Here is a 22,259-nt window from a genome sequence, read left to right as displayed (position 1 = left end):
AAAAATAAGAAAGTCATTTTAAATAATTTTATTTATTATATTTTTTTTGTATTTTATTTGATTTTATTTATTTATTTATTTATTTATTTATTTATTTATTTATTTATTTATTATTCTTTTTTCACCATTCAATTTTTTATTTCATTTTATTTTTTTTCTCAGAATAATCAAATTGTCTGGTCCTTATCAACTTCTATAAACAAACAAATAATCTCAGGTTCCTACCAAAAAAGGCAACAGATTTCAATGAGTAGTCATCCTGAATCTAACCAACATTCAGAATCTTGGTGGAAAAAATAAGTACACCCTATAATTCAGCAACTCGGGAGAACATGAAGTAAAGTATTTAAGTCTCTCACAATGTTTTGGAGGAATTGTGTCCCGCTCTTCTTTCAGTTTGTTGATGTTTGAGGGCGTTGGTGTATGCACAGCTCTCTCGAGATCCCGCCACAGCATCTCAATAGACTCGAGGTCCTGACTTTGTCTTGGCTATGGCGACGTCTGGGTTTTTTTTCTTCTTAAGCTGTTCAAGATGTCAATTCACTGGTGTGCTTTAGATCATTGTCCTGTTGCATGACCCAGTTTCGTCCCAGTTTAAACTGACAGGTAGATGTCCTCACGTTCGTCTCGAGAATATTCAAGTATGAAGTGGAGCTCATGGTTGTCTGCAAGTTTCTCTGGTTCTGTTTCTGCAAAACGAGCTCAACGCCATACTGTTTAACGATTGTTATGAAGTCTACCAAACATGGCATTCTGCCTAATGACCAAACATGTCCACTATCTCATCAGTCCAAGTTTTATTGTTCCAGAACATTTGTGGCTTGTTTAGATGCAATTTTCAAACCTCACTCATTCTGCCATATTTGGATAGAGACGTCTGTTTTCTAGCCATTTTCCATTAAAGTCATGATAGCTCTTGGACTTTTCTTTATCCCTCTGAGCAATTAAACTGTCTGACCTTAGACTGAATTTGCTGGGACAGCCCTCCTACGTAGATTTACAACTATTTGGAAGAATTTCTATTTGTAAACAATCCTTCTCAGTGTAGTAGTAAATTAATTAATAAGAATAGTAAATTTCACATTTGAGTGGAAAAAGCCTTATAACCCTGAAATTTAAGCCTTATAACCCTGGGATTGAGGCCTTATACCCTAGGATTTAAGCTTTATAGCCTGGGATTGATGCCTTATAACCCTGGGTTTGATGCTTTATAATCCTGGGATTGATGCCTTATAACCTGGGGATTTAAGCCTTACACTCTGGGATTTAAGCCTTACACTCTGGGATTTAAGCCTTATACCCTGGGATTTAAGCCTAATACCCTGGGATTTAAGCCTTATAACCCTGGGATTTACGCCTTATAACCCTGGGGTTTAAGCCTTATACTCTGGGATTTAAGCCTTATAACCCTGGGATTTAAGCCTTACACTCTGGGATTTAAGCCTTACACTCTGGGATTTAAGCCTTATAACCCTGGGATTTAAGCCTTATAACCCTGGGATTTAAGCCTTACACTTTGGGATTTAAGCCTTATAACCCTGGGATTTAAGCCTTATAACCCTGGGATTTAAGCCTTACACTCTGGGATTTAAGCCTTATAACCCTGGGATTTAAGCCTTACACTCTGGGATTTAAGCCTTATAACCCTGGGATTTAAGCCTTACACTCTGGGATTTAAGCCTTATAACCCTGGGATTTAAGCCTTACACTCTGGGATTTAAGCCTTATAACCCTGGTATTTAAGCCTTACACTCTGGGATTTAAGCTTTATAACCCTGGGATTTAAGCCTTATAACCCTGGGATTTAAGCCTTATAACCCTGGGCTTTAAGCCTTACACTCTGGGATTTAAGCCTTATAACCCTGGGATTTAAGCCTTACACTCTTGGATTTAAGCCTTATAACCCTGGGATTTAAGCCTTATAACCCTGGGATTTAAGCCTTACACTCTGGGATTTAAGCCTTATAACCCTGGGATTTAAGCCTTATAACCCTGGGATTTAAGCTTTATAACCCTGGGATTTAAGCTTTATAACCCGGGGATTTAAGCCTTACACTCTGGGATTTAAGCCTTATAACCCTGGGATTTAAGCTTTATAACCCTGGGATTTAAGCTTTATAACCCGGGGATTTAAGCCTTACACTCTGGGATTTAAGCCTTATAACCCTGGGATTTAAGCTTTATAACCCTGGGCTTTAAGCCTTACACTCTGGGATTTAAGCTTAATAACCCTGGGATTTAAGCCTTACACTCTGGAATTTAAGCTTTATAACCCTGGGATTCAAGCCTTACACTCTGGGATTTAAGCTTTATAACCCTGGGATTTAAGCTTTATAACCCGGGGATTTAAGCCTTACACTCTGGGATTTAAGCTTTATAACCTGGGGATTTAAGCCTTACACTCTGGGATTTAAGCTTTATAACCCGGGGATTTAAGCCTTACACTCTGGGATTTAAGCCTTATAACCCTGGGATTTAAGCTTTATAACCCTGGGATTTAAGCTTTATAACCCGGGGATTTAAGCCTTACACTCTGGGATTTAAGCCTTATAACCCTGGGATTTAAGCTTTATAACCCTGGGATTTAAGCTTTATAACCCTGGGATTTAAGCTTTATAACCCTGGGATTTAAGCTTTATAACCCGGGGATTTAAGCCTTACACTCTGGGATTTAAGCCTTATATAGCTTCTCTTGACATCAACCTTCTTTGTCATATTTACAACAAAAACAAAAAATCCTGAAGATTTTCCCATGACAGTAAACTCAACATCTCCCTCCAGGCACTTCAGCGTTAATCTCTTTGACAAATAATAGCAGGTTTTTAATCTGTTATTTGTAATCAGTTATTTGTTACTGTTATGTTTAGATTATTTGGAGCCTCCTTCAAACAAGCACCACTTAAATCCCTGTTCTGTTCTGTCCAAGTCTTTTCCAGTCTGTTGGTTATTTATATAATTGTGTATTATTTTGCACAGTAAGACACATGCAGCATGGATTCACTGGATATCTTCTTTTTTTCCTTTTTTTTTTTTAATATTCATAACATGTTGTTTTTACTCTTATTGTAGGTGTTACTTGTTTTTCCTTAAATGGAAATTTGAATTAATGTGATCCTGTGTATGGAATCAGCAATGTAAAGTTTTACATAAAATTTTGGATTGTGAGAGAAAGAATCAAATAGAATTTACATATCTGACAATTCCATAAATCAATCAGTCTCTCCGTCTTTTCTTCCTTCCTCCTTCCTTTCTTCCTCCTCTTCCCTTCCTTCCTTCCTTCCATTCCTCCCTTCCTTCCTTCCTTCCTTCCTTCCCTTCCCTTCCTTCCTTCCTTCCTTCCTTCCTTCCTTCCTTCCTTCCTTCCTTCCTTCCTTTCGTTCTTTCCTTCCTTTCCTTCTTCCCTCTCTCCCTTCCTTCCTTCCTTCCTTCCTTCCTTCCTTCCTTCCTTCCTCCCTCTCTCCCTTCCTTCCTTCCTTCCTTCCCCCCTTCCTTCCTTCCTTCCTTCCTTCCTTCCTTCCTTCCTCCCTCCTTCCCTCCCTCCCTCCCTCCTTCCCTGCCTTCCTTCCTTCCTTCCTTCCTTCCTTCCTTCCCTCCCTCCCTCCCTCCTTCCCTGCCTTCCTTCCTTCCTTCCTTCCCTCCCTCCCTCCTTCCCTGCCTTCCTTCCTTCCTTCCTCCCTCCCTTCTTTGTTTAAAGTGTGTTCAGAACCTGAGTCTTATTCTGGATTAGTTCCCAGTGTAAAATAAAGCTGTATTCCAGCAGATTTTATAACAGGAATGGGCGTGTTACTTGTCATAAAATCACCCTAAAGCAAGTCATTTACTAGCTTATTAGTTTTATAAAACACTGACAATATCACAAAACCCATTGTTTGAAATATAGTTTAATTTGTTTATTTTTAATAATATTCTGCAACCCTAAAAGAAATAGCAGAGAGTGCTGCCCTGGTCTTCTTCATGTAGTCACTGGTGCTCTTTGGATAACAAGAGATAGCAGATAAAGTCCGGAAAAAATGAAATTCTCCAAGGCACTCGTGTGATGAAGTAAAAGCGTTTCATTCACTGGGCTACATAATCTAAAAATGTTAAAAGGTACGCGTTTCGCCTTACGCAGCCTTCTTCAGGATACAAATCCATTGTGCACCAAACTAAATAGTAATCATAGACAGCTGGATAATCAGTGGGAGTGGCTCAGGCTCTACTCCTTAAACAAAACAAAGAGGAATGAAAAGAAAAATTGTACATATTGTACATCCCTCACTAGTCTATACAGTTTCTTAACATTAAGCTGAGCAACATAGCGGGAAAAGATTAGAGTATAGAGTGGGCAGATTTAAACCCTCACACATTAAATACAGAATTTATTTATAATAATGTGAGGCTTCAAGGTGATCAAAAAAAGAGGAAAGGTTTGTGCAACCATTTCATTCATTTCTTAAGTTGTACAGAAGTTTTTAAAGTACTTCGGACCACTAGAACGTGCGTGTGACTACATGAGCCTTTATTGCACTTACAGTTATAACATTACATAAGTAAAGCATAAGTGTTCCCATATCTATTAATGTTATAATGCTGATAAATAGTGACATGCTGAAGTTACCCTGCCGGCAAGGCTCTTAATTGTATCAGGGAATTGTATCAGGGAAATCTGTTTTTAGAGGGGGGTGAGAAACCCACACACACACACACACACACACACACACACACGCCCCTGCATATACACCCACCATCCCGTAAGTGGTTAGGATTGGCGCCTGGCTGTCGTTAATTACCAGAGTGGAGTGGCTCTCTGACCTCCTGTTAATAACGGAAAACCTGCTCATGTCCTCCGAGAGCGCGAGTATGTGAGAGAAATAATGTGGAAAATCCATTGAGAAAACTAATTTAAGTGAGACCTGCTTTAAAATTGTAATCAAGACATGAATTATGTACTAATAGCATCATAGTAGGTGATCACAAGCGTGTGTGTGTGTGTGTGTGTGTGTGTGTGTGTGTGTGTTCTCAAAATCAGCCTGTATAAATGTTTAATGAGTTGAATTGGCTGCATCCATATTTGTGATGATTGTTACCACTGTTTTTGAAATATCCATCTGTTTCTTTCCGAAACTTTGCTTTTTCAAATAGGACATTAAATGCTAAGTGCTTTGTGTTGCTTTGATAGGTTTTCTCTGTATTTTGGGATCTGCTGCACCTGGAATTATGTTTATTATCTATGTAGATGAATACAGCATGTAATATCATTTTTATATCATTTTTACCTACACATTATTGTATAATTCATGTTTTTTTAAAACAATTTAACATCATTTTTGCATCATCTTTGCTTACTATATAATATACATTACTGGTGTATTGTGACAGTTTTGTGTGTGTGTGTGTGTGTGTGTGTGTGTGTTTCTTAGATCGCATGTGCAGTGTTTGCCGCTCTGCTTCACTTCTTCTTCCTGGCTGCATTCACATGGATGTTTCTGGAAGGAGTTCAGCTCTACATCATGCTGGTGGAGGTGTTTGAGAGCGAATATTCTCGCACCAAGTATTTCTACCTCACCGGCTACGGTGTTCCTGCGCTCATCGTGGCCGTGTCGGCAGCCGTCGACTACCGCAGCTACGGCACGAACCATGTGTAAGTACACACCCAGGCCATTAATGTAACATTCACATTCTAAAGCTCAAAAACCAGTCACAGTCTTCTGTCTCAGACTTGATTTCCTAAAGGTGCAAACAGCCATATTAAACATTTTCAAACAAACACTATTCTAATCTCCACATTCCTTAACAATTCACACTTCAAATTTCTAAATTTATTAACAATCACACTTAAAATTCAGAAAAATCTGTAACAGATATGCTTCAAATTCCCAAATTCTGTAACAGATATGCTTCAAATTCCCAAATTCTGTAACAAATACGCTTCAAATTCCCAAATTCTGTAATAAACACTCTTCACATTTTCAAATTCAGTAACACATACGCTTCCAATTCCCAAATTCTGTAACAAATACGCTTCCAATTCCCAAATTCTGTAACAAATACTCTTCACATTCCCAAATTCTGTAACAAATACTCTTCACATTCCCAAATTCTGTAACAAATATGCTTCAAATTCCCAAATTCTGTAATAAACACTCTTCACATTTCCAAATTCTGTAACAAATACGCTTCAAATTCCCAAATTCTGTAATAAACACTCTTCACATTTCCAAATTCTGTAACAAATACGCTTCAAATTCCCAAATTCTGTAATAAACACTCTTCACATTTCCAAATTCTGTAACAAATACGCTTCAAATTCCCAAATTCTGTAATAAACACTCTTCACATTTCCAAATTCTGTAACAAATACGCTTCAAATTCCCAAATTCTGTAATAAACACTCTTCACATTTCCAAATTCTGTAACAAATACGCTTCAAATTCCCAAATTCTGTAATAAACACTCTTCACATTTCCAAATTCTGTAACAAATACGCTTCAAATTCCCAAATTCTGTAATAAACACTCTTCACATTTCCAAATTCTGTAACAAATATGCTTCAAATTCCCAAATTCTGTAATAAACATTCTTCACATTTACAAATTCTGTAACAAATACGCTTCAAATTCCCAAATTCTGTAATAAACACTCTTCACATTTCCAAATTCTGTAACAAATACGCTTCAAATTCCCAAATTCTGTAATAAACATTCTTCACATTTACAAATTCTGTAACAAATACACTTCAAATTCCCAAATTCTGTAATAAACATTCTTCACATTTACAAATTCTGTAACAAATACGCTTCAAATTCCCAAATTCTGTAATAAACACTCTTCACATTTCCAAATTCTGTAACAAATATGCTTCAAATTCCCAAATTCTGTAACAAATATGCTTCAAATTCCCAAATTCCGTAATAAACACTCTTCACATTTCCAAATTCTGTAACAAATACGCTTCAAATTCCCAAATTCTGTAATAAACACTCTTCACATTTACAAATTCTGTAACAAATATGCTTCAAATTCCCAAATTCTGTAATAAACATTCTTCACATTTACAAATTCTGTAACAAATACGCTTCAAATTCCCAAATTCCGTAATAAACACTCTTCACATTTCCAAATTCTGTAACAAATATCCTTCAAATTCCCAAATTCTGTAATAAACACTCTTCACATTTCTAAATTCAGTAACAAAAACGCTTCAAATTACCAAATTCTGTAACAAATACGCTTCAAATTTCCAAATTCTGTAAAAATCACAGTCCAAAATTCCAAATTCTGTAACAAATACACTTTATTTGTTACAATTTGTCACCAAATTTATTAACAATCACACTTCAAATCTCCAAACTCACAATCACAATCCAAATCTGAAAATTCACTCACTGTGAACATCACTTATCCAGTAACAAAATCACCAAAATCTCTAATATCAGTAAAAATCCATTATATCCGTTAAAAATGAGGAAAAAAACACTCCAAATCTCTATATTTAGTATAATATCATATGTGAAATTCCCCAATTCAGTAACAACTACTATTAACATTTACAAAGTCCTGGCATTTGGCAGACGCTCTTATCCTGAGTGATGAACAAAAAGTGCTTTAAAGTCTCCATCGATAAATACATTAACACTGGTTCACTAGGATACCAGACTTCGGATATCAACAGCCTAAACTTTTTAAATGCCGCAGTTCGGATATCATTAGCAGAATTGCTGGTTTCAGACATATTTTCAGTCCCCAACACAGACACTGCATCCTGCTCGATAACGCCTGCAAGTCTGCCTCCAAAGCACAAAACAACACACACTTTATATTCACATTTCCCATTGACAAGTTGCACAAACTGCTTAGCACCAAGTCAGGATCCCAGTATGGGGCCATCAATTTTGCATGGAAGTCTGAGTCTGTTGCACATGTTTAAGAAAAGTTTTGACTAGTTTATGTGCTCTAAGTCGACAAGCAGACATTGCTGTCACATATCTTCTAGCTGACATGTGAGAGTTTACAGTGTGCTCATGCCCAGGGTTTTGCACCATAGAGTGAAACCTTCAGCTTGCTTGCATATAAATGTAGCATGCATACTAATAAGAACGTCTGACCTGTTCTGAACATGTCAGTACACCGAGGTCATTCTTCTTAAAATGCACCGCCGCAGCCATGTCTGCTGTTCACTTCACTCTTTGCTCCACTTATGTTGCAGTTAGGGCAAGGCTCTTTAAGTGCTTGTCGAAGATGCTCTGATCCCAGACAATTCGGGCATCGATCATTGTCCATTATCCAACTCTTTCGGGGCCTGGCAGAACACACAACTCCCCATCCTGAGCTGAAATACAAATGATTGAAGTTCAACATTTCACAACAAGTTGTGAATTTATTCAATTATGAAATTGCGCGGCTACACGCTGACACAAACAATAGGCTACCTGGCTACGGAGGTGAACCGTGGCAAGAATAGTAATAAGTCACACACTGAAATTAACGTCACCCGTGGTGTGCGATGTGACTCTGCTTTTAATTTTTACTTAGAACTTGAGCACCAAGCAAAAGACTCGAAGGCTTTAATGAGCAATGAACTTTTGAATGCACTTTGTTAACGTCTTAGCAGTACCAGAGTGAGAAAGAGGGCGAGTGTGACGTGGACATGGGGTCACAGAGTGACCACTTTGCTTTTGTGACACAAGCATTTAAGGAGAGTGTGGAATAATAATACTAGCTGTGAAGTCTGGAGCTGCTTATTGGCAGTGGCAAGCGTGAAATGGTGGAATTTCTACTAAAACTTTAAAAACGACCAGTAATATGACTACATTTCCAATATAATTTTATTAGTAATTGGTTATCTGATGTTCATATGGTCCACATTTTGCTTTGTTGAGTGTTTAAAGGCATCTGACAGTGGATTCAATTACAATGATCATTATTATCAACATAGTTTGTAAAAGTAATTAATCTAAATTTAATATAATTTAATAATATGATATTGCAAAAGTTCATATAATCAATAAAGCTCACTGGCGTTAAGTATATATGTATACTTCTCTAGCCTTGGCTTGTCTACTTATCAAACGTACAATGATTTTATTTCACAGTAATGAGATGAGGGGGAGAAAGCTACTATATGGCATCTGTTAATATCAAAAAGGTTATGATGAACACCAGCGCAAATCCAGACGAACATGTCGATGAGATTTTCTGCCTAACTTATACTCAGAACACTGAAACTGCGGAGCTCGGATGCAGACGGTGTAAAGGTTGGTTGGTCTGATGGAGATGTTCCTTCATATAAGTTCAACATTGTTTAAATATGACTTATGAATGTGACATACACTATATTGCCAAAAGTATTCGCTCACCCATCCAAATAATCAGAATCAGGTGTTCCAATCACTTCCATGGCCACAGGTGTATAAAATCAAGCACCTAGGCATGCAGACTGTTTTTACAAACATTTGTGAAAGAATGGGTCGCTCTCAGGAGCTCAGTGAATTCCAGCGTGGAACTGTGATAGGATGCCACCTGTGCAACAAATCCAGTCGTGAAATTTCCTCGCTCCTAAATATTCCACAGTCAACTGTCAGCTGTATTATAAGAACGTGGAAGTGTTTGGGAACGACAGCAACTCAGCCACGAAGTGGTAGGCCACGTAAACTGACGGAGCGGGGTCAGCGGATGCTGAGGCGCATAGTGCGAAGAGGTCGCCAACTTTCTGCAGAGTCAATCGCTACAGACCTCCAAACTTCATGTGGCCTTCAGATTAGCTCAAGAACAGTGCGCAGAGAGCTTCATGGAATGGGTTTCCATGGCCGAGCAGCTGCATCCAAGCCATACATCACCAAGTGCAATGCAAAGCATCGGATGCAGTGGTGTAAAGCACGCCGCCACTGGACTCTAGAGCAGTGGAGACACGTTCTCTGGAGTGACGAATCGCGCTTCTCCATCTGGCAATCTGATGGACGAGTCTGGGTTTGGCGGTTGCCAGGAGAACGGTACTTGTCTGACTGCATTGTGCCAAGTGTAAAGTTTGGTGGAGGGGGGATTATGGTGTGGGGTTGTTTTTCAGGAGCTAGGCTTGGCCCCTTAGTTCCAGTGAAAGGAACTCTGAATGCTTCAGCATACCAAGACATTTTGGACAATTCCATGCTCCCAACTTTGTGGGAACAGTTTGGAGCTGGCCCCTTCCTCTTCCAACATGACTGTGCACCAGTGCACAAAGCAAGGTCCATAAAGACATGGATGACAGAGTCTGGTGTGGATGAACTTAACTGGCCTGCACAGAGTCCTGACCTCAACCCGATAGAACACCTTTGGGATGAATTAGAGCGGAGACTGAGAGCCAGGCCTTCTCGTCCAACATCAGTGTGTGACCTCACAAATGTGCTTCTGGAAGAATGGTCAAAAATTCCCATAAACACGCTCCTAAACCTTGTGGACAGCCTTCCCAGAAGAGTTGAAGCTGTTATAGCTGCAAAGGGTGGACCAACGTCATATTGAACCCTATGGATTAGGAATGGGATGTCACTTAAGTTCATATGCGAGTCAAGGCAGGTGAGCGAATACTTTTGGCAATATAGTGTAGGAATAAGCCATGGTCAGCGTAGTTCTGTTTCTCGCCCAGGACGGGTAAATAGATCACACACTCACACATTCAAGAAAGAAGAATGTGAGAATTTGGATTAAAGTCTGCATCTCAGTATTCTCATCACTTTCATTCCCAGCTAATTCTCACAGCCTTCATTAGCCGGAGTTGTGTGTAGACCGGTTAAACATGAGAAACCCAGCAGATATTTCACTACAGTGTACATAGAATTGCCTCAAAGAGCAGAATTAGGTAAGATAAGCAGTACAATGCTGTTTTATCATTATAGTGAGACATGATGGGCTTTTTTGAGTTAATCACAGCTAAAGACAGGAGTCGAGTAAGTAAAGATAGATAGATAGATAGATAGATAGATAGATAGATAGATAGATAGATAGATAGATAGATAGATAGATAGATAGATAGATAGATAGATATTTTGTTTCCTGCCTTCTTTTTGAAATCAATTTCTATATAAATTGCTAGCTTGCCTTTGCATGAAGACATTATGCAAACATTGTGAATATCGTTAATTATTATTGTTATTTTATATGTATATATAAATTTTTCTTGAAATTCTTTTTATCGAAAGAGTATTTCTTTCTTTTCATTCTTTTTATATTCTCCAGCGTTTCTGTCTGGCTGTTATAACCACTCTAATTTCATATTGAGGGATAAAATAGGGATAAAGTAGTAACTTAACCTCAAATTTTATTATTATTTTTTTTCTTTTCTCTGTTTCTATACTTCTGTAAAGCTGCATTGAGACAATGTCCATCGTTAAAAGCGCTATACAAATAAAATGAATTGAAATTGAAATATTGAAATTGATATTTTTTAACGCATTCCTGTCGCGGCTAAAAGAATGACGCAATTTAAAACAAACAAGATAGGTATATTTGTTTTTAAAAAAAAAAGTATTATTATTTAAGGTCCTGGATTAATCCTTAATTTTTATTTTGGATATCCAGTGCTTTTTTTTTTTATTTCTTTGATAAACCTGTGGAGAGAGGAAGCGCATAGTAGTGTATAGTCCCTCGAGAACAGATGATGTCATGGAGTAGGAGGCTGGAAACATGATAAGCTTGGTAAACGATGAAATAAACGACAAAAGTACTGTCTGTGTCGCTTTGTCCTGCTGTACATCATTTGTACGCCCTGTTGGAGACTATAAAGTATTTATAATCTCATTTGGCTTCTGCATTCATTTCCATACAGACTCTGCTCCTGGGTAATGGGTAATGCATGCTTAGTTGTTCAATTGGTTCAGGCCACACACACACACACACACACACACACATGCTGGGCTTTAGAGGTGATCTAAAGGAGATGAGGAGTTTAATAATTCACTTACAAGCCGTCAGTCACTCATTTATGTTCAGAACAATTGGCGGGCTTCGCGACATTCCAGAAGGTTCTAACGATGTACCAGTCATCAAACCTAGATGAACAGGAATGTATGAGATTACCTCATTTAGGTTGCGAGGTATTTCTGGCTCACTGTGTCTGTCTCTGTCTCCGTCTATCCTCCTCCTCCTCCTCTCTCTTTTTTTTTCTCTCTCTCTTTCCCTGTCTGCCTTCTACAGGTGCTGGCTACGGTTAGACACCTACTTCATCTGGAGTTTCATTGGCCCTGCAACGCTCATTATAATGGTGTGCGCACACACACCCACACACACACACACACACACACACACATACACACAGGGTTCTACATAAACATATTTGCATACATAGCTACATATACATATGCACTTGCATACAGTCACATAGGGTCTTGGAATAAGTAACAACAAAAAAGCAGTTTCTCCTTTCCCTCCATCACACACACACACACACACACACACACACTGGGGGATGCAGATAATGGTCTGCTGAAGACATTTTACCAATTATGTGAAAGTCAGGGTGTGTTGGGGTGAACTTTAAAACCCCCAAAAGACAGACAATACACCGCTGACAACTAAAGAGGAATGAAAGAGAGAGAGAGAAAGAGAGAGAGAGAGAGAGAGAGAGAGAGAAAGAGTGAGAGAGAGAAAGAGAGAGAGAGAGAGAGAGAAAGAGTGAGAGAGAGAAAGAGAGAGAGAGAGAGTTCCATATCAACTCATGTTTCTAATATTCTGATATATGAGTATGTTCTTATACTCTGTGTGTGTGTGTGTGTGTGTGTGTGTGTGTGTGCAGCTGAATGTGATTTTCTTGGGCATTGCACTTTACAAGATGTTCCACCACACTGCTATTCTGAAACCTGACTCCGGTTGCCTGGACAACATCAAGTAAGTCTGTGTGTGTGTGTGTGTCTGTGCATGTGTGTGTCTGTGCATGTGTGTGTGTGTGTGTGTTTTTGACTCTTGTGTTGTCACTATTGCATGCACTCTGACTCACTGTCCTTACTGTCATCCTCTTGGTGCTCAAACACACATATAAGAAACATTCAAATGCCTTCATGTCTCTCATCAGATCCTCAGAGAAACTTTACCCATGTTTTTGTGTGTAAATGGGATTGAGAGGTCAGTGCACAGGAACACAGAGGGTGTGCTGGACACTTCTGAGATCGCCGTCGTCTCTAGCGCAGTGTGAAAGAGCGTCACTTCTGAATCTAGGTTACAAGACATGGATTTGCATTTAGTTATTCCTTTTGATGTTTGTAATTGGGTGGGAAAAAAAACGGGTGGACGGAAATTTTGTGACCTGGATTAAAGAAGGCGATCAGAGTTATTGGAAAAAATATATATATAGCATATAGTCTTCATTTATCTCTTTAACCCTGGTGCTGAAGTTGCTTATACTGCTCCCTTTTGTTTCTTGCCTTTATGTCTTTCACACCAGCACTGGAAGCAAGTTCAGTTTATTTGTATGGATTTTTTGTTTTATAGACATCAGCATGACGCGTGAAGTTTTACAGGAATCCAGATGTAGCTATATATTAAGTCCCTAATGAGCAAGCCAATGTCAGGGGAAAAGCTCTCTCTCTGAGACAATGTGAGGAAGAAAGTTTGAAAGAAACCCAGACACAAAACCCAGATAAACATTTAATAGGAATTTCACATACAGTACACAAATACGGTCCATCGCAAGTCCAAGTCTTACAGATTAGGTTTAATTAAATAATATTGCCTTGACAGCTCATAAAATAGCACTTGATGCAGCACCATCTATTATTTTCTATTGGTTTGAATTTAATGTGATGATATCGAAAGATACCGGGTCATGATATCCTAGCTGACCAAGCACACTCATCAGCAATACCTGCAGTTACACTAACACCTAGATAGAGGGATATATAGATATGCAGATAATGGATGGAGAGATGGATGGATATATATATATATATATATATATATATATATTTATATATATATATATATATATATATATATATATATATATATATAGATAGATAGAGATAGATAGATAGATAGATAGATAGATAGATAGATAGATAGATAGATAGATAGATAGATAGATAGATAGATAGAATTACTGCATGCCCAGGCTTGGCTCATTCTATGCTTGAGACCATGCATTTTCTTTATAAAACATATACAATATAGTAAAGTTAATAGATGTTTATGAAAAAGAGGTATGGACGCTGTCAATACCTCTAACTGGCCTTGAAGTACATAATGATTGACAACACTTGGAATGGAAAAAAAAGGACCAGGTCAGAAAAAGATGTTTGTAATAGGATTAGAGACATTATATTGCAGGATATAACCTTAACACAACCTTTACACTCACCCAATGATAACTAGACAAGAAAATACAGCAGATTTAAACGCAGTGTAGATTTATTTCAACAAAAACAACACTGTGTGATGAAAATATTGTATACAGTATTAGTCAAGCCTGAGTAAAGCCCCCTTCTCTTATTGAAGTGTTTCCATCATTTCAGTCTGAATTATTTCACAAATTGAATAAACAGTTTAATATTTTCTAGCTAATGCCGTTCATAAACATATAATGAATTCTGTAATGAATTCAGAAATTATGCTGATGCTCATATACACAAGTTGCTCTGTCAGGAGTTATTGAGACAGTTCTATGCCAGAACCCTAGAGAGTCCTGGCAAGTGGTTTGTATGATTATGACATGGGCGGTGCCATGCCCTTTGCTAATGCGTGTTCCTGCTTTCTCACCTGTCCCTTGTTTTCCCTTGATGTGTTGCTCTATATATGTTTGTCCTGCCTCGGTCGGTGTCAGTCATTCTGTAATGAACGGGGGTGGACACCGCTGGTAACGGGGATCAAACCTGTAAGCTCGATTGCCCGTATCAGCAGATCAGACCCAAACGCAGGGATCCAGTACATGCACTGCTTTTATTTAACTTCACAAAACACTACTCCATCAGACATAACAGAAATAAAACATAACTATGACATGGAAAATAATCTCAATAAAACATGACTATAACATAAAAATCTAGATAACATGACAGGCACACATACACCGTTACATCGACACATAGGCATAATGACTGATCCCAACCAAGACAGGAGGACAAACATATATAGAGCAACACATCAAGGGAAAACAAGGGACAGGTGAGAAAGCAGGAACACGCATTAGGAAAGGGCGTGGCACCGCCCATGTAGGAATCACTCGCCTGGACTCCCTAGGGGTCCGGCAAGGAACTGTCCCTATAACTCCTGACATGCTGAAAATCTCCTGGCTACACGATTCCTCTTGACTATACAGTACACACTTATAGATGATTTATAATCACACTGTGACCCAGATAAGGATGAGTTCCCTTTTGAGTTTCTTCCTCAGATCATCTTACTGATTAGGGATAAATTTAAATTATTATCATTTATATGCAGAATTTATATATTCCTGTAAAACTGCTTTGTCACAGTGTACGCTGTTAAAATCGCTGTACAAAATGAAATTATATTGAATTGAAGAAACAAGCCATTTTCTAACATACAGTAGACAAAAATTCCAACAAGTAATGGCCCTCATTTCACCTTAAACCTTCTTTGACTTATAAAGCTATTTTAATATCAAATGCTTGATAATATCGATGATCTCCAAGGGTTCTATATAGAACTATTTTTTTTTGCTGTTTCACCAGAAAGGGTTCTGTATAGAACTCCAAGGAACCGAGTGTAGGAAAGGGGGAAATCTAAAAAAAAATATAGTATATGAATAGAGATTGATGACAGAACAGTATGACTGATGAATAAAGTGCAGATGTGTGCAATAGCAGTGAAATAGCTGCAATATCTGCTGTGCAAAAAATGCAGTAGAGGGAGTGGGTGTTGTGCAGACGAGTCCAGAAAAGGATAATCTACATTATTTAGGTGAGATTGTCCACTTAAGGAAGCGTGAGCCTTGTGCACAAATCTTTAGTGAATCCATATGAAGTCATCCTCTACAGCAGAGGGTGAAATCTTTAATGATACCACAGCCTTCTACGACCAGGACACAGAGAGTGCGTAATTGGCCGTGTGAAAGAAGAATGGCCTTGTTTCTCTCACCCTCTGTCAATTAGTGTGGGACTCGTAAAATGTATAAGACTCAAGCACAATTATCTGGCGTTAGATGTTAAAAAGAAAAAAATATAAAGGATGTGGCAGTTGGCTTCAGGTGTCTCAGAGGAGGCATGCTTTAACCTTCACCCTCATGTACTGATGGCCATATGTGCAGTAAGAGGAGACCTCGATAATGGGACGTGAAGTAGTGCAGTGAAAAGTGCTTCCAAGGAAGACGGAGGAAAAGGAAAATGTTTCTTAACAAATATTCACAACACCAGCTCAGCACCAGCAATGACACTGTTGTTCTGTTCCAAGTTCAAGCACCTTTTATCAAGTGCTTCAGGAGAAGAAATATAGATGTGGGAATTGATTAACACTTAAACCTTTAAAATCTTTGAATGTTTAGAATTAAAGCGAATATTGTCAGATCTGCAACTCCACAGGGTCTCATTCTTGTGTGTGTGCGTGTGTGTGTGTGTGCGTGTCTTCAAAGAACATAAAAACTTGAGAAGTCTCCATGAATAGGAAGCAGATGATTCGGCTCCTCTAAAGGAAACACTCGAAAACATCCAAGCATTGAATTTTTGTGCCTCGAGATTCCGAACATTTTTGGTAGACATTCTGAAAGTATGTCCAGATCAGTGGTTCCTCAAGGTTCAAATCATCTAGATCTGATTGTAGTCCAGCTCCGAACACATAATAAACACAAGTGTTCATTATCTGCACCAAGGTTATGGTGAAATGAAGTGAAATAGGACATTTCTTGACGAGTGGGTGAGAAAGCCAACACCTGGGTTTTAAAAACAAATCAAAGCATTGAGAGTAGACTAGTCAAAACATGTGATGTTTACTGCATTCCCAGGCTCGGTGCTTTCTTCGTAAATATAAACGCTTGCTTGAGACCAAACGTCTGCTTTATAAAACGTATACAATATGGAAAAGTTGCAAGATGTTTATGAAAACATATACTGGATGCTGTCAGTAACTCGGAGCCTGTGCTTCGAGTCTGAAGTCTGAACTGACCCTGAAGTACTTAATGATCAACAAAGTTCTGGAATGTAATAGAACCTGCGATTAAAAAAAGTGACCCGATGTGAAAACTTGTAATAAAATAGATTCTAAAGATGATAAAGTTTACACTGCAGGATATAAACCTTTTGCATAGTAGCAAGACCACATGATGATGGGGGACATGCAGGTGCAAAGATAAGTCTGTGGACGTAAGAAAAGTTTAGAGACAGACAAAACGACAACATCTAAACATCTGTTTAATGAGGAAACCCATCAAGGAAACCCATCAAACTTTAAAGCCATGTTGTATAAAACATTATGAAAATATTCAGCATTTTTAATATCCGCCTCGGGAGCTAGTGCGTTCATCGATGCTGAAAGACTCATCGAGTCTGTCTGTACATTGGCTTAAGCGGTGAATATTTATATTCTAATATATTCTAAGTTCTTTGCCTGCCTACACTGTTGCTAAGTTATTTAAGGGTTCATTAGATGACCCTTCGCCTTGTGCCTCATGTCTCCTGGCACAGACTCCAAAAAATGGATGAATGGATGGATAATTAAGGCCTTATTTTCCAAAAAATGGTTCCACTTGTGATACCACAGTGATTTGGTAACATTAACCAATTTTTAATTATTAATTAAAGAATGTGGTACTTTTTTATGATTTTCTAGTTACACTAGGTTTGTTCAAGGCCCCTGGTGCACTTGAAGTACTTGAATTATTGAATTATTATTATTATTATTTTTATTATTATTATTATTTTTATTTTAAGTACCGAAAAACCTTGAAAATAGGCATTTTTAATCGAATAGTTATTTAAAAAAGTGCTTGAATTATACAAAGGCAATAAATACGAAGACTAACTGTCTGTAGTGGATGTCCTTCAGTATAGTCTTTAATAATCAACAATACTACACAACACAATAGTGACATACTAGTGACACAAATCTAGATCTGACTCAAGCGGATACACAAAAGTTACCAGTGGTGAATAAATTTAAGGTGAACGACAAGCAGACTGCGACACAGCTGGAAAAGACGACATATAACATTGGCTTCTTAAAGACACGACAAATGTGTAAATGCCCCTTGTGAAATTTGTAAAATATTTTTTAGGAATTTTAAAAAGAAGAAATAATAATATGTATTATATAGTTTTTAAAAACAACAAAATAGTGCTTGATAAATCTTAAAATTTCATTATAAAACAAGTTAGTTTCATTTATTTTTTATTTATTTATTTATTTTTATTTTAATTAATTTGTATTTATGTATTATTTATTTTTGCATTTTTTTTATTTGATTTGTATAGTTTTATTTGTATTTTTGTCTTTTTACAATGGACATTGCCTCAAAGCAGCCTTAGAGAAGTATAGAACCAGAGAATAAAATGTACAATTTTAAAATAAATAATTATTTATTACATTTATCCATATTAATTACATTATTGCTTAACAGCTATAAACTGTCCTTGCTTCACCAGACTAACAAAAGCAAATCAAAGAAGCACACAACTTTCTCAGTACAAAGACAAATTACAGCTTTGACACTGGAAACTCCTCCAGAAATGTTATAAAAATCTCACGGAAAACATCACCCTATCAACAACTCTACGAGCTTATCAAGTCAAATCTATGCCATGTCTGGGCGCAGAAACTGCATAGGCTACATTCTGTCTAGAATTACATTTTTTTTATTCGTAACAAATAAGGACTGTATAGCCCTAGTCTGGTTTGTCAATAAACGCTGCTGAGAAGCACCAGTTTTCACAAAAAGAGGCATTTTGATTGACATGGCAGATGACCAACCTCAGACGATTTCCTGCAGACTGTCAGATTATCTCATTCAAGCAAACGTTTTCAAATAACATTCAGAAATGAAATGCAGTGAACTTTTATCAGTCTGCTGAAAACCAGTGCATGGAACTACATATACAAGCTGTAGACTTCAAGATCCTGGAGATTGTGGCCAGAAAAGTGTACTAAAGAAATCACAAATTACAAACCTGGACCATTATCAAGGTCTGTGGCGGTCTTTAAATCCCTCCCTGCTTTGGCTCTGTCCTAACTCTATAATATCATTTATCCCTAATCACTGGCTCACACAGTCTGTTCATCTGATTCTAGCTCTACCCTGTGTGTCCTCCTGAGTGCACGGGTGATAAGCTCTGTAACCTTCTGCCATAGCTCCTACAGGACGTGACTGCAATTCTCATCAAACCTAAAGACATATCTTTATCCTGCTAGCTTTCTTTGGGACTAAACAGGTCTCTTAATTTATATTCATTGTACATACATCCCTGCACTGACTTAGGGCAATATTACGGTTGCCGAGAAGTGTGGAACCAAATAACAAATAATAACATTTTATATATATATATATAAAACTATACCTTGTTTTTCCAGTTTTTGTCTGATTTGGTATTTTGTTTACTGATTTTTTATTTTGTTTTAGGATTTTTTCTTCAATTTGTAATTTAATTTTTGGATTTGTTGTTTTATTTTCTGATTTGTTTTTTTTTTTTATTAGTTATTTTATTTTTTTATTTGTTATTTTATTTTCTGATTTTCTTATTTTGTTTACTGATTTACTTTTTCTCAGATTTTTTTTATTATTATTTCTTGTTTTGTTTTCTGATTTGTTATTTTGTTTCACACTTCTCAGCCACCATACAATATCATTATATGAACAGTTATTATACAGTTTTGCAATTATAGTCTGATCTGTTCTCAGAAGAAATCCAGATGACAAGCTACCAAGAAGAATAAGAAGATAGATAGATAGATAGATAGATAGATAGATAGATAGATAGATAGATAGATAGATAGATAGATGGATGGATGGATGGATGGATGGATGGATGGATGGATGGATGGATGGATGGATGGATGGATGGATGGATAGATAGATAGATAGATAGATAGATAGATAGATAGATAGATAGATAGATAGATAGATAGATAGATAGATAGATAGTTTATTCATCCCAATGGGAAATTTACAACTTCCATCAGTATCCACAAACATAGGTAACAATATTAATCACATTTGTGTAGTAAATAGAAACTATACCCTCCTGACTCTCCTTTTAAGTACCCCAATGAACCAAGGGAAATTTGGAAAAGATATCAGACAGGTTGAGTTGATTGGAGAGATTAAGAGGCGATCACACATACTGCGACTCACAGTGATAAAGCAAACCCAAGGTCATTTATTTTCAGCAAGTCACTCCAGTTCACTGTAAATCTGTCATGTTAAACTTTTCCCTTCATATCCTGCAAAGGTCCATCTTAGAATTCTCTTTCTGTTTGTGTTCTGTTTAATCCTTTTATCGTCCATATGTCAGCCATCTTGTATTTCGTTTTTTTTCCCTGTTTCAAAGAATGGTGCTGGAGTAAGATTTATGAACTAAATTACTTTGTTTGAATCAGGATAGAGCGTGGAAATAAAATAAAGACTCTGCCTTCAGCTAAATCACTGATTTAAATCCATGTGATTGGCTGCAAATGAGGATTGCTGAACTACAGCAATCATATTCTCCCCCGTATTTCTGAGCAGTGCTTTAATACACGAGCGACATGAGATTAAATGTGGGCCTGTCCACATCAGCGATCCAACAAAGTTGAGAAAAGTTCTTTATGCAAATATTATTACCATGGCAACCAGTGGTATTAACAGCTACATGCCACTTTATAGTATGGCGACCGGTGATATAATCGCTGTATGTGTGAACTTTACATCCAGGGATGAGTTTTTTTCGGCTCATATCGCTTCCATATTGTTTTTTGTAGACAGGAGGTGCTACAGTATACGCTGGAAAATACAGCCATAAAGTTAAGAGTTAAAGGAGACCTGACTCTTTCAATATATCTCCTCTTCCAATATATATCTATTTGATTTGCTCTAAAAAGACTATAATATATCACCAGATAAACTGAAAACATCTCAAGATCTCCTGGCACGAACAAATGCAATTTATTGGAAAGGTTCAGCTTTTTCAGTATATGGGTATTATTTGTCATTTTTTTGATGGGTGTCAAAAAAAAATGGCTGAATCTCTTCTAAGTGTGAAATTGGGTATGATAAAAAAAAAATCTATTTATACCTTCATTATCAAATGTGTGTTTCGGTATTTATTTATTTCCCTCCTTCCTGTTGATGTATTCCATCTCTTTGAGTTCTGCTTTAGTTTATTTATGACGCTGATGAATCATTCATCAGGCTCATCTCTCACTGTCTTGCCTTTTCTTTTTCTTTTGTCTCTCTTTTCCCCCGTTTCTTCTTTTATTATTTCAGCATTCGGTTGAAGCTTGAAACTTACACATGACCACTGGTAAGGCTTGCTGGCCAATCAGAGCGAGTGCTCCCAGAAGCGTGTGCTCTGATTGGATCGTGTAGCACTTTACTCCTTCTACTCCGTTGTTTGATCCGAGTTCAGTGTAAATCTGTGATGTTCAACTTTTCCCTATACGTATCCTACAAAAAGTCCTGCAAATGGGCGGCGGCTAAGACGTTTTCGATCTATTTGTCTTGTCTGTTTTTTCAGCCATCTTGTATTTCGGGGTGTATTTGTGTAAAGAAAGGTTTCCAACTTTGGCTTCCTGGCTGGAGAAAGATTTATGAACTAATTTTTTTTCTTTGGAAAAATTGCCTTCAGCTAAATCACAAACATAAATCCATGTGGTTGGCTGCAATTCTGAACTATAGACATTTTCTCCCCCATATTTCTGGACTGTGCTTCAATATTTCGTCAAGTGTTTAATTTAGTCGGTTGAAATACTTTCTTGGACCCACGTCTGGACCAGGCTTCTTGAGTTGACGACTCGTGGTATAGCTGATCCCTGTTTTTTATTTCACTGTAAACCTACATTCACACTAGCATGTGACAAAGGCTATGTTCACACAGCAAGGTCTGAAGGTGTTCTTCAAATTCAACATAGATTCCATTTCACTCCAATTTCAATCCGATACACCTTCGATACCTGATAATATGTCGTCTGTCTGAACTGGCAGATCGGAATTCTCCTGCCTTTTACATCAATCCAAGACATCAGGATGGAAAGATGGAGTATCACAGTGAAGGAGGATTTCAGTGAGGTAACAGACCATTTGAGGCAAAATTAAAAGGCAGACATTGCAGCTTCTATGTTTTTTAAGAGGTTTTAAAAGAAATGACCAAACACGGTTCAAAGCTATGGTTAAAAAG

At 37.5% G+C, this 22,259-nt stretch overlaps 1 protein-coding gene across 6 annotated transcripts in view; it reads left to right on the top strand.

The window, feature by feature from the left end:
* adgrl3.1 (adhesion G protein-coupled receptor L3.1) overlaps positions 1-22,259 on the top strand; it is a 221,147-nt gene that overhangs the window by 174,901 nt on the left and 23,987 nt on the right. For all 6 annotated transcript variants that reach the window (XM_058384529.1, XM_058384528.1, XM_058384526.1 and 3 more), the window contains exons 16-18: positions 5,400-5,620; positions 12,145-12,211; positions 12,743-12,834. In XM_058384529.1, the coding sequence (XP_058240512.1) occupies positions 5,400-5,620; positions 12,145-12,211; positions 12,743-12,834 (380 nt within the window). The remainder of the gene's footprint in view (positions 1-5,399; positions 5,621-12,144; positions 12,212-12,742; positions 12,835-22,259) is intronic.

The sequence above is a fragment of the Hemibagrus wyckioides genome, linkage group LG29 (assembly GCF_019097595.1).
Source record: "Hemibagrus wyckioides isolate EC202008001 linkage group LG29, SWU_Hwy_1.0, whole genome shotgun sequence".
Classification (NCBI taxonomy): Eukaryota; Metazoa; Chordata; class Actinopteri; order Siluriformes; family Bagridae; genus Hemibagrus; species Hemibagrus wyckioides.
This window is presented reverse-complemented; position numbering and strand designations above follow the sequence as displayed.